The sequence below is a fragment of the Schistocerca gregaria genome, chromosome 11 (assembly GCF_023897955.1).
Source record: "Schistocerca gregaria isolate iqSchGreg1 chromosome 11, iqSchGreg1.2, whole genome shotgun sequence".
NCBI classification, from domain to species: Eukaryota; Metazoa; Arthropoda; class Insecta; order Orthoptera; family Acrididae; genus Schistocerca; species Schistocerca gregaria.
The window spans coordinates 105,649,972-105,664,708 of NC_064930.1; the positions used below are offsets into that span (position 1 = coordinate 105,649,972).

The window sequence follows — 14,737 nt, forward strand, 5'->3', positions numbered from 1 at the left end:
GTACATAACATATTCCAATGCACCAAATGTATAATCAACACTACAGATTTCGTAACAGACGCACCACTGAGCTGTAAACAGTACAGGGGGTCACAATTTACACCTAAACTAATGATGGCAGTACAGGGTGTTTTGTAAGTAACTTATATCTGGCCGGCGTCGACGAGGTGCGTGCACTAGCCACAAACGAACTCGATGACCACGACGCAGAGGGTTTCATTCGGTGTGCCTGCTGCCCAATACAGGGCGTTTCACAAGTTGATACGGAGCTGTAAACCTCACAGGTCGTTTCACAAGTCACTCCTAAACATAAAAGCGAAATACAGACTGCTTTGTAAGTAACATATTCCAATGCACCAAATGTATAGTCAACACTACAGATTTCGTAACAGACGCACCACAGAGCTGTAAACAGTACAGGGGGTGTCACAATTTACACCTAAACTTATCATAGGAATACAGGGTGTCTTGTAAGTAACTTATATCTGGCCGGTGTCGACGAGGTGCATGCACTAGCCACAAACGAACTCGATGACCACGACGCAGAGGGTTTCATTCGGTGTGCCTGCTGCCCAATACAGGGCGTTTCACAAGTTGACACGGAGCTGTAGACCTCACAGGGCGTTTCACAAGTCTCTCCTAAACATAAAAGCGAAATACAGAGTGTTCTGTACATAACATATTCCAATGCACCAAATGTATAATCAACACTACAGATTTCGTAACAGACGCACCACTGAGCTGTAAACAGTACAGGGGGTCACAATTTACACCTAAACTAATGATGGCAGTACAGGGTGTTTTGTAAGTAACTTATATCTGGCCGGCGTCGACGAGGTGCGTGCACTAGCCACAAACGAACTCGATGACCACGACGCAGAGGGTTTCATTCGGTGTGCCTGCTGCCCAATACAGGGCGTTTCACAAGTTGATACGGAGCTGTAAACCTCACAGGTCGTTTCACAAGTCACTCCTAAACATAAAAGCGAAATACAGACTGCTTTGTAAGTAACATATTCCAATGCACCAAATGTATAGTCAACACTACAGATTTCGTAACAGACGCACCACAGAGCTGTAAACAGTACAGGGGGTGTCACAATTTACACCTAAACTTATCATAGGAATACAGGGTGTCTTGTAAGTAACTTATATCTGGCCGGTGTCGACGAGGTGCATGCACTAGCCACAAACGAACTCGATGACCACGACGCAGAGGGTTTCATTCGGTGTGCCTGCTGCCCAATACAGGGCGTTTCACAAGTTGACACGGAGCTGTAGACCTCACAGGGCGTTTCACAAGTCTCTCCTAAACATAAAAGCGAAATACAGAGTGTTCTGTACATAACATATTCCAATGCACCAAATGTATAATCAACACTACAGATTTCGTAACAGACGCACCACTGAGCTGTAAACAGTACAGGGGGTCACAATTTACACCTAAACTAATGATGGCAGTACAGGGTGTTTTGTAAGTAACTTATATCTGGCCGGCGTCGACGAGGTGCGTGCACTAGCCACAAACGAACTCGATGACCACGACGCAGAGGGTTTCATTCGGTGTGCCTGCTGCCCAATACAGGGCGTTTCACAAGTTGATACGGAGCTGTAAACCTCACAGGTCGTTTCACAAGTCACTCCTAAACATAAAAGCGAAATACAGACTGCTTTGTAAGTAACATATTCCAATGCACCAAATGTATAGTCAACACTACAGATTTCGTAACAGACGCACCACAGAGCTGTAAACAGTACAGGGGGTGTCACAATTTACACCTAAACTTATGATATAAATACAGGGTGTTTTGTAAGTAACTTATATCTGGCCGGTGTCGACGAGGTGCGTGCACTAGCCACAAACGAACTCGATGACCACGACGCAGAGGGTTTCATTCGGTGTGCCTGCTGCCCAATACAGGGCGTTTCACAAGTTGACACGGAGCTGTAGACCTCACAGGGCGTTTCACAAGTCTCTCCTAAACATACAAAGCGAAATACAGAGTGCTCTGTACATAACATATTCCAATGCAATAAATGTATAGTCAACACTACAGATTTCGTAACAGACGCACCACAGAGCTGTAAACAGTACAGGGGGTTTCACAATTTACACCTAAACTCATGATGGCAGTACAGGGTGTTTTGTAAGTAACTTATATCTGGCCGGCGTCGACGAGGTGCGTGCACTAGCCACAAACGAACTCGATGACCACGACGCAGAGGGTTTCATTCGGTGTGCCTGCTGCCCAATACAGGGCGTTTCACAAGTTGATACGGAGCTGTAAACCTCACAGGTCGTTTCACAAGTCACTCCTAAACATAAAAGCGAAATACAGACTGCTTTGTAAGTAACATATTCCAATGCACCAAATGTATAGTCAACACTACAGATTTCGTAACAGACGCACCACAGAGCTGTAAACAGTACAGGGGGTGTCACAATTTACACCTAAACTTATCATAGGAATACAGGGTGTCTTGTAAGTAACTTATATCTGGCCGGTGTCGACGAGGTGCGTGCACTAGCCACAAACGAACTCGATGACCACGACGCAGAGGGTTTCATTCGGTGTGCCTGCTGCCCAATACAGGGCGTTTCACAAGTTGACACGGAGCTGTAGACCTCACAGGGCGTTTCACAAGTCTCTCCTAAACATACAAAGCGAAATACAGAGTGCTCTGTACATAACATATTCCAATGCAATAAATGTATAGTCAACACTACAGATTTCGTAACAGACGCACCACAGAGCTGTAAACAGTACAGGGGGTTTCACAATTTACACCTAAACTCATGATGGCAGTACAGGGTGTTTTGTAAGTAACTTATATCTGGCCGGCGTCGACGAGGTGCGTGCACTAGCCACAAACGAACTCGATGACCACGACGCAGAGGGTTTCATTCGGTGTGCCTGCTGCCCAATACAGGGCGTTTCACAAGTTGACACGGAGCTGTAGACCTCACAGGGCGTTTCACAAGTCTCTCCTAAACATACAAAGCGAAATACAGAGTGCTCTGTACATAACATATTCCAATGCAATAAATGTATAGTCAACACTACAGATTTCGTAACAGACGCACCACAGAGCTGTAAACAGTACAGGGGGTTTCACAATTTACACCTAAACTCATGATGGCAGTACAGGGTGTTTTGTAAGTAACTTATATCTGGCCGGCGTCGACGAGGTGCGTGCACTAGCCACAAACGAACTCGATGACCACGACGCAGAGGGTTTCATTCGGTGTGCCTGCTGCCCAATACAGGGCGTTTCACAAGTTGACACGGAGCTGTAGACCTCACAGGGCGTTTCACAAGTCTCTCCTAAGCATACAAAGCGAAATACAGAGTGCTCTGTACATAACATATTCCAATGCAATAAATGTATAGTCAACACTACAGATTTCGTAACAGACGCACCACAGAGCTGTAAACAGTACAGGGGGTTTCACAATTTACACCTAAACTCATGATGGCAGTACAGGGTGTTTTGTAAGTAACTTATATCTGGCCGGCGTCGACGAGGTGCGTGCACTAGCCACAAACGAACTCGATGACCACGACGCAGAGGGTTTCATTCGGTGTGCCTGCTGCCCAATACAGGGCGTTTCACAAGTTGATACGGAGCTGTAAACCTCACAGGTCGTTTCACAAGTCACTCCTAAACATAAAAGCGAAATACAGACTGCTTTGTAAGTAACATATTCCAATGCACCAAATGTATAGTCAACACTACAGATTTCGTAACAGACGCACCACAGAGCTGTAAACAGTACAGGGGGTGTCACAATTTACACCTAAACTTATCATAGGAATACAGGGTGTCTTGTAAGTAACTTATATCTGGCCGGTGTCGACGAGGTGCGTGCACTAGCCACAAACGAACTCGATGACCACGACGCAGAGGGTTTCATTCGGTGTGCCTGCTGCCCAATACAGGGCGTTTCACAAGTTGACACGGAGCTGTAGACCTCACAGGGCGTTTCACAAGTCTCTCCTAAACATACAAAGCGAAATACAGAGTGCTCTGTACATAACATATTCCAATGCAATAAATGTATAGTCAACACTACAGATTTCGTAACAGACGCACCACAGAGCTGTAAACAGTACAGGGGGTTTCACAATTTACACCTAAACTCATGATGGCAGTACAGGGTGTTTTGTAAGTAACTTATATCTGGCCGCCGTCGGCGAGGTGCGTGCACTAGCCACAAACGAACTCGATGACCACGACGCAGAGGGTTTCATTCGGTGTGCCTGCTGCCCAATACAGGGCGTTTCACAAGTTGATACGGAGCTGTAAACCTCACAGGTCGTTTCACAAGTCACTCCTAAACATAAAAGCGAAATACTGACTGCTTTGTAAGTAACATATTCCAATGCACCAAATGTATAGTCAACACTACAGATTTCGTAACAGACGCACCACAGAGCTGTAAACAGTACAGGGGGTGTCACAATTTACACCTAAACTTATCATAGGAATACAGGGTGTCTTGTAAGTAACTTATATCTGGCCGGTGTCGACGAGGTGCGTGCACTAGCCACAAACGAACTCGATGACCACGACGCAGAGGGTTTCATTCGGTGTGCCTGCTGCCCAATACAGGGCGTTTCACAAGTTGACACGGAGCTGTAGACCTCGCAGGGCGTTTCACAAGTCTCTCCTAAACATACAAAGCGAAATACAGAGTGCTCTGTACATAACATATTCCAATGCAATAAATGTATAGTCAACACTACAGATTTCGTAACAGACGCACCACAGAGCTGTAAACAGTACAGGGGGTTTCACAATTTACACCTAAACTCATGATGGCAGTACAGGGTGTTTTGTAAGTAACTTATATCTGGCCGGCGTCGACGAGGTGCGTGCACTAGCCACAAACGAACTCGATGACCACGACGCAGAGGGTTTCATTCGGTGTGCCTGCAGCGCAACACAGGGCGTTTCACAAGTCGACACGGAGCAGTAGACCTCACAGGGCGTTTCACAAGTCTCTCCTAAACATAAAAGCGAAATACAGAGTGTTCTGTACATAACATATTCCAATGCACCAAATGTATAATCAACACTACAGATTTTGTAACAGACGCACCACTGAGCTGTAAACAGTACAGGGGGTCACAATTTACACCTAAACTAATGATGGCAGTACTGGGTGTTTTATAAGTAACTTATATCTGGCCGGCGTCGACGAGGTGCGTGTGCTAGCCACAAACTCGATGACCACGACGCAGAGGGTTTCATTCGGTGTGCCTGCAGCGCAATACAGGGCGTTTCACAAGTCGACACGGAGCTGTAGACCTCACAGGGCGTTTCACAAGTCTCTCCTAAACATAAAAGCGAAATACAGAGTGTTCTGTACATAACATATTCCAATGCACCAAATGTATAATCAACACTACAGATTTCGTAACAGGTCAACACAGAGTTGTAAACAGTACAGGGGGTGTCACAATTTACACCGAAATATATCATAGGGATACAGGGTGTTTTGTAAGTAACTTAATTCACCATTCGTAGTGCATTGTAAACAATACAGGGCGTTTCACAAGTTGATTCGGAGCTGTAAACTTCACAGGGTGTTTCACAAGTTGATACGGAGCTGCAAACCTCACAGGGCGTTTCACAAGTCTCTCCTAAACATACAAAGCGAAATACAGACTGCTTTGTAAGTAACATATTCCAATACACCAAATGTATAATCAACACTACAGATTTCGTAACAGACGCACCACAGGGCTGTAAACAGTACAGGGGGTGTCACAATTTACACCTAAACTCATGATGGCAGTACAGGGTGTTTTGTAAGTAACTTCTATCTGGCCGGCGTCGACGAGGTGCGTGCACTAGCCACAAACGAACTCGATGGCCACGACGCAGAGGGTTTCATTCTGTGTGCCTGCTGCCCAATACAGGGCATTTCACAAGTCGACACGGAGCTGTAGACCTCACAGGGCGTTTCACAAGTCTCTCCTAAACATAAAAGCGAAATACAGAGTGTTCTGTACATAACATATTCCAATGCACTAAATGTATAATCAACACCACAGATTTCGTAACAGACGCACCACAGAGCTGTAAACAGTACAGGGGGTGTCACAATTTACACCTAAACTTATCATAGGAATACAGGGTGTCTTGTAAGTAACTTATATCTGGCCGGTGTCGACGAGGTGCGTGCACTAGCCACAAACTAACTCAATGACCACGACGCAGAGGGTTTCATTCGGTGTGCCTGCAGCGCAACACAGGGCGTTTCACAAGTCGACACGGAGCTGTAGACCTCACAGGGCGTTTCACAAGTCTCTCCTAAACATAAAAGCGAAATACAGCCTGCTTTGTAAGTAACATATTCCAATGCACCAAATGTATAGTCAACACTACAGATTTCGTAACAGACGCACCACAGAGCAGTAAACAGTACAGGGGGTGCACAATTTACACCTAAACTTATGATATAAATACAGGGTGTTTTGTAAGTAATTTAATTCACTGTATGTACCCAATTGTATAGGATACAGGATGTTTCACAAGTCAATACGCAGAGGTAAACAATACAGGGAGTTTAATACATCTCACCTAAACTTAAAACTAAAGGACAGGGTGTTTTGTAACTAATATTATTCGCTGTCTCACCTGTAAATACTATAGAGTTCTTAACAGGTCGACACAGAACTGTAAACTTTAGAGGGTGTGTTGCAATTTACATCTAAACTTTTCTTAGCAATACAGGGTGTTTTGTAAGTAACTTAATTCACCATTCGTACTGTATTGTATGCAATACATGACGTTTCACAAGTCAAGCCGCAGTGGTAAAAAATACAGAGTGTTTTGTAAGTACTAACTTTCATTGGACGAATTGTGTACTCTAAGCTATCAAGTGCATAGCAGGTCCACACAGGTCTGTAAATGGTACAGGGTGTGTCACAATTTACACCTAAAGTTATCACAGCAATACAGCATGTTTTATAAGTTATTTAGTTCACTGCATGTACCCACTTGTATAGGATACAGAATGTTTACAAGTCAATACGCAGAGGTAAACAATACAGGATGTTTCATACATCTCACCTACACTTAAAAGTACAGTACAGGGTGTTTTGTAACTTATATCATTCAGAGTCTCAACTGTATACTCAAGACGATAGACTTCTTAACAGGTCAACACAGAACAGTAAACAGTACAGGCTGTGTCACATATTACATCTAAACTTATCATAGCAATACAGGTTGTTTTGCAAGTAACTTAAATCACCATTCGTACAGCATTATATGCAGTACAGGACGTTTCACAAGTCAATATGCGGTGGTAAACGATACAGGGTGTTTGATACATCTCAAGGCTGTTTTGTAAGTATTACCATTCAATGCACCAATTGTATACTCACAGCTATGAAGTGCATAACAGGTCCACACAGATCTGTAAATAGTACAGGGTGTGTCACAATTCACACGTAATCTTATCACAGCAATACAGGGTGTTTTATAAGTAATTTAATTGACTGTATGTACCCAATTGTATAGGACACAGAATGTTTCACAAGTCAAACCGCAGAGGTAAACGATACAGGGTGTTTCATACATCTCACCTAAACTTAAAAGTAAAGGACAGGGTGTTTTGTAACTAATATAACTAATATTATTCAGTGTCTCACCTGTATACTCAATACTATAGAGTTCTTAACAGGTCAAATCAGAACTGTAAACTATACAGGGTGTGTCGCAATTTACACCTAATCTCATGATGGCAATACAGGCTGTTTTGTAAGTAATTTAATTCACTGTATGTGCCTAATTGTATAGGATACAGGATGTTTCACAAGTCAATTCTCAGTGGTAAACGATACATGGAGTTTCATTCATCTCACCTAACTTAAAAGTACAGCACAGAGTGTATCATTCAGTGTCTCAACTGTATACTCAATACTATAGAGTTCTTAAGAGGTCAACACAGAACTGGAAACTGTACTGGGTCTGTCGCAATTCACACCTAAACTTATGATAGCAATACAGCATGTTTTCTAAGTAATTTAATACTCTGTATGTACTCCTCAGTGAACAGTTCAGAGCTTTACACAACTCAACTCAAAGTAGTAAACATTTCGGGGTGTTTCACAAGCCCCACATAACAAACCACAACATATGGTGTTTTGTAAGTAATTTCATTCAGTGCACTGACTCAATAATCAACAATACATAGTGGTGAGAAATGCGACACACTGTTGTAAACAGCAGTTGATGTGTCACAATTCATACCTAAAATTATGAGAGGAATACAGGGGGTTTTCTGGTAATTTATTTCACTTCTCGTGTTGCATAGTGGGCAGAACAGGGCGATTGACAAGTCAGTGCAGAGCTTTTAAAAAGTACAGGATGTGTCACAAGTTCCATCTGGTTTAAGTATGCAATACTGGGTTTGTTGTAAGCAAATTCATTCAGTCCACCAACTGAATAACTAACTGTATAGGTTTCTTAACAAGTCAACACAACTTTATAAACAGTACAGGCTATTCCAAATTCACACCTAAACTTATGAGAGCAATACAATGCGTTTTGTAAGTAGCTTAATTTACTGCACCTACTGCATAGTGGACAGAACGGGGCGTTTTATACGTCTCACCTAAAACATGAAGTGCAGTACAGGTTGTTTCTTAAGTAATATCATTCACTACCTGTATATCGAATGCTACAGGGTGCTTAGCAAGTCAATGTAGAATTGCAAATAGTACACCGTGTCTCACAGTTCACACCTAAATTTGAGAGAGCAGTGCAGGGATTTTTGTAAGTAATGTAATTCACTGTACCTACCAAAGAGTGGACAGTGCAGGGCTGTGCGATACAAGCTATTTGTAAGTAATATCATTCAGTGCACCAAATGTATAAACAGCGCTACAGTGTGGTTAACAAGTCGACATTGAAATATAAACTGTAGAGCGTGAGTCACAATTTACACCATAACGTATGAGAGCAAAACTGGGTTTTTTGTAAGTAATTTAATTCACTGTACCTACTGCATTGTGGACAATACAAGGTGTTCCGAAACCAACAGAGCCCAGTAAATTTGTCAGGGCGTTTCACAAATCTCAATTAAAAATAAAACTGTTGTACTGGTGTTTCTTACGTAATTTCAGTCAGTGCCCCAACTGCGTAACCAACACTACAGACTACTTAGAAGGGCAACCCATAGTTGTAAACAGTACAGGATGTTTCACAATTCACACCTAAACTACTGATAGCAATACAGGGTGCTTTGTAAAAGTAATCTAATTCAAAAAAATGGTTCAAATGGCACTGAGTACTATGGTACTTAACTGCTGAGGTCATCAGTCCCCTAGAACTTAGAACTACTTAAACCTAACATTTTAAAAGTCAGCACAGCGCTATAAACATGACAGGGTGTTTCACAAATGTCACCTAAACTGAAAAGAGCAGTATAGCAGTTTTGTAAGTAATTTCATTCAGCACACCAACTGAATATTCAACGCTATAGAGCGCTTAACAGATCAACACAGAACTGTAAAAGTAAGGGGTGTCGCAGTTCGTATGAGAGCTATACAGGTTTTTTTGTAAGTAAATTATTTTGTTGTCCCTGCTGCATTGTGGTATCTTTAGGGGCCTGAAGATGGCATATTGAGATACCGGAACTGGTTGTATAAATAAAATAACTTCTTAAAACACACAACTTTTTGGCGATTTGGTAAAGTAGACAGTGGTTTCGAGAATGAGATTTTCACTCTGCAGCAGAGTGTTGGTAGAGCTCAGTTGGTAGAGCACTTTCCCGCGAAAGGCAAGGGTCCCGAGTTCGAGTCTCGGTCGGGCACACAGTTTTGATCTGCCAGGAGGCTTCATATCAGCACACACTAGGCTGCAGAGTGAAAATCTCATTCTGGAAACATCCCCCAGGCTGGGGCTAAGCCATTTCTCCGCAGTATCCTTTCTTTCAGGAGTGCTAGTTCTGCAAGGTTTGCAGGAGAGCCTGTGTTAAGTTTGGAAGGCAGGAGACGAGGTAGCAGATGTAAAGCTGTGAGGTCGGGGCGTGGGTCGTGCTTGGGTAGCTCAGTTGGTAGAGCACTTGCCCGCGAAAGGCAAAGGTCCCGGGTTCGAGGCTCGGTCCGGCACACAGTTTTTAATCTGCCAGGGTGCTTTACACAGGTGGTGTTACGCGGTACCACTATGATCGGTCCTGGAGGGTTGGTGTCTTATATTTCACTCGCAGTTAGTGTGGAATACAGCCACAGCCCTATTCAGATGTAGAGAAGCTACCTCAGTAGACGGTTCTGACGCAACGACTGTCGCCCGCAGATCCTGACGACCACGGAGGAGGAGCCCGCGCCGGCCCCCACGTCGCCGAGCACCACCACCACGACCACGACCACCACGACGACCACGACCACGACTCCGGCCCCGACGACCACGACCACGACGACGACGGAGGCTCCGGCGCCGGCCGGCGGCAGGCGGCGCCTGCGCCCCAAGCCCGGGGGCAGGTTCCGCGGGGGCGGGGGCGGCGCCACCCCCGCCTCGACGACCACGACCACGACCACAGAGGCCGCGCCCGAGAGCAGCACGCGCGCCAGGAGCCGCTTCGGCAATGGCGCCGCCTCCAGGTGAGTCTGACCACCTGACGCGTCCCCCTTCCCACCCACCTGCACTTACGTCTACAGCTAAGGGACAGCGAGACACCCGTGTACGGACGCCGCTACTATAGTGTACACGAGGCACTGAAGAAGGGCAGTGCATTGGTGGAGCAGTCATTTGCACTCAGGTGATTCGTGTGAAACTGTACAAACTCTACGGATTGATCGATGAGAGGAAATGGAACAAATAAGGTGTAATGAATTTATGTCTGGAAATGCATGGTTTCCATGCTAGAGACTACTTATTCAATCACATTGTTACAGGACGCGGCATGTCATTCTCAATGGAGAGAAGTCATCCAAAGTAAGGGTGATTTCAGGTCTGCCACAGCGGAGTGTTGCTATTCACAATATACATGAATGACCTGGTGGATGAGACGGAGGCTTTTTGCGGATGATGCTGTGGCATATCGAGAGGTTGTAACAATGGAAAATTGTACTGAACTGCAGGAGGATTTGCAGCGAATTGACGCATGTTGCAGGGAATGGCAATTGAATCTCAATGTAGACAAGTGTAATGTGCTGCGAATACATAGAAAGATACACTCCTGGAAATTGAAATAAGAACACCGTAAATTCATTGTCCCAGGAAGGGGAAACTTCATTGACACATTCCTGGGGTCAGATACATCACATGATCACACTGACAGAACCACAGGCACATAGACACAGGCAACAGAGCATGCACAATGTAGGCACTAGTACAATGTATATCCACCTTTCGCAGCAATGCAGGCTGCTATTCTCCCATGGAGACGGTCGTAGAGATGCTGGATGTAGTCCTGTGGAACGGCTTGCCATGCCATTTCCACCTGGCGCCTCAGTTGGACCAGCGTTCCTGCTGGACGTGCAGTCCGCGTGTGACGACGCTTCATCCAGTCCCAAACATGCTCAAAGGGGGACAGATCCGGAGATCTTGCTGGCCAGGGTAGTTGACTTACACCTTCTAGAGCACGTTGGGTGGCACGGGATACATGCGGACGTGCATTGTCTTGTTGGAACAGCAAGTTCCCTTGCCGGTCAAGGGATGGTAGAACGATGGGTTCGATGACGGTTTGGATGTACCGTGCACTATTCAGTGTCCCCTCGACGATCACCAGAGGTGTACGGCCAGTGTAGGAGATCGCTCCCCACACCATGATGCCGGGTGTTGGCCCTGTGTGCCTCGGTCGTATGCAGTCCTGATTGTGGCGCGCACCTACACGGCGCCAAACACGCATACGACCATCATTGGCACCAGGGCAGAAGCGACTCTCATCGCTGAAGACGACACGTCTCCATTCGTCCCTCCATTCACGCCTGTTGCGACACCACTGGAGGCGGGCTGCACGATGTTGGGGCGCGAGCGGAAGACGGCCTAACGGTGTGCGGGACCGTAGCCCAGCTTCATGGAGACGGTTGCGAATGGTCCTCGCCGATACCCCAGGAGCAACAGTGTCCCTAATTTGCTGGGAAGTGGCGGTGCGGTCCCCTACGGCACTGCGTAGGATCCTACGGTCTTGGCGTGCATCCGTGCGTCGCTGTGGTCCGGTCCCGGGTCGACGGGCACATGCACCTTCCGCCGACCACTGGCGACAACATCGATGTACTGTGGAGACCTCACGCCCCACGTATTGAGCAATTCGGCGGTACGTCCAGCCGGCCTCCCGCATGCCCACTATACGCCCTCGCTCAAAGTCCGTCAGCTGCACATACGGTTCACGTCCACGCTGTCGCGGCATGCTACTATTGTTAAAGACTGCGATGGAGCTCCGTATGCCACGGCAAACTGGCTGACACTGACGGCGGCGGTGCACAAATGCTGCGCAGCTAGCGCCATTCGACGGCCAACACCGTGGTTCCTGGTGTGTCCACTGTGCCGTGCGTGTGATCATTGCTTGTACAGCCCTCTCGCAGTGTCCGGAGCAAGTATGGTGGGTCTAACACACCGGTGTCAATGTGTTCTTTTTTCCATTTCCAGGAGTGTACATTCTTTATCATTTAGCTACAAAATAGCAGGCCAGCAACTGGAAGCAGTTAATTCCATAAATTATCTGGGAGTAGGCATTAGGAGTGATTTAAAATGGAATGATCATATAAAGTTGATCGTCGGTAAAGCAGATGCCAGACTGAGATTCATTGGAAGAATCCTAAGGAGATGCAGTCCGAAAACAAAGGAAGCAGGTTACAGTACGCTTGTTCGCCCACTGCTTGAATACTGCTCCACAGTGCGGAAGTGTATCGAACACCTTCCGGAAGTCAAGGAAAATGGCATCTACCTGAGAGCCTGTATCTAATATTTTCTGGGTCTCACGAAAAAATAAAGCGAGTTGGGTCTCACACGATCGCTGTTTCCCGAATCCATGTTGATTCCTACGGAGTAGATTGTGGATTTCCAGAAATGACATGATACGCGAGCAAAAAACATGTTCTAAAATAGACATAGGCCGTACCAAAAAGTGTGTCGAGAATACCAAATTTCCGGCGTTACCTCTCATCGCGGACAACGCAATGGCCGATGGCCTTCACTTGACCACCGAGAGCAGAGGCGTTTGCGTAGAGTTGTCAGTGCTCACAGACAAGTAACACTGCGCCAGATAACGGCAGCTCAATGTGGACGTACGACGGTATGATGAAATAGGCTGCGGCAGCAGACAACTGACCCGAGTGCCTTTGCTAACGGCACGACATCGCCTTCAGAGCCTCTCCTGGGGTCCTGACCACATAGACGGCAGGAAAGCCGTGCCCCGGTCAGACAAGTCCCGATGGCAGGGTTCGAGACTTCGAAGCCATCGGCCGAAGTTGTCAACAAGGCTTTGTGCAAGAAAGGTAGTAGGAGCAATCCACTAAATTACAGACCCATACCGTTAGCGACGATATGCAACAAGATTTTAGAACATATATTGTGTTCGAAGATTATGAACTACTTCGAAGGAAACGGTCTATTGACACACAGTCAACATGGGTTTAGAAAACATCGTTCCTGTGAAACACAACTAGGTCTTTATTCACATGAGGTGTTGAGTGCTATTGGCAAGGGACTTCAGATCTATTCCATATTCCTGGATTTCCGGAAGGCTTTTGACACTGTACCACATAAGTGGCTCGTAGTGAAATTGCGTGATTATGGAATATCGTCTCAGTTATGTGACTGGATTTGTGATTTCCTGTGAGAGAGGCCACAGTAATTGACGGAAAGTCATCGAGTAAAGCAGAAGTGATTTCAGGCGTTCCCCAAGGTAGTGTTATAGGCCCTTTGCTGTTCCTGATCTACATAAACAATTTGGGAGACAATCGGAGCAGCTGTCTTCGGTTGTTTGCAGATGACGATATGGTTTATCGACTAAGGAAGTCATCAGAAGACCAAAACATACTGCAAAACGATTTATAAAAGATATCTGAATGGTGCGAAAAGTGGCAGTTGACCCTAATAAACGAAAAGTGTGAGGTCACCTACATGAGTGCTAAAAGGAACTCGTTAAACTTCGGTTCCACGATAAATCAGTCTAATCTAAAAGCCGTAAATTCAACTAAATACGTAGGTATTACAATAAGGAACAACTTAAATTGGAAGGAAAACGTAGAAAATGTTGTGGGGAAGGGTAACCAAAGACTACGTTTTATTGGCAGGAAACTTACAAAATGTAACAGACCTACTAAGGAGACTGCCTACGCTACGCTTGTCCGTCCTCTTTTAGAATACTGCTGCACGGTGTGGGATCCTTACGAGATAGCACTGACGGAGTACATCGAAAAATTTCAAAGAAAGGCAGCGCGTTTTGTATTATCGCTAAATATGGGAGAAAGTGTCACAGAAATGATGCAGAATTTGGGCTGGAAATAATTAAAAGACAGGCGTTTTTCGTTGCGACAGAATCTTCTCACGAAATTCCAATCACCAACTTTCTCTTCCTAATGCGGTAATACACTCCTGGAAATTGAAATAAGAACACCGTAAATTCATTGTCCCAGGAAGGGGAAACTTTATTGACACATTCCTGGGGTCAGATACATCACATGATCACATGACAGAACCACAGGCACATAGACACAGGCAACAGAGCATGCACAATGTCGGCACTAGTACAGTGTATATCCACCATTTGCAG

The 14,737-nt window shown here is 45.5% G+C and overlaps 1 protein-coding gene across 1 annotated transcript in view; it reads left to right on the forward strand.

Annotated features, from left to right (window-relative positions):
- Positions 1-14,737, forward strand: part of LOC126295440 (mucin-19-like) — a 293,300-nt gene that overhangs the window by 227,394 nt on the left and 51,169 nt on the right. Inside the window, exon 10 of the mRNA XM_049987938.1 lies at positions 10,315-10,619. Coding sequence (XP_049843895.1) covers positions 10,315-10,619 — 305 coding nt within the window. The remainder of the gene's footprint in view (positions 1-10,314; positions 10,620-14,737) is intronic.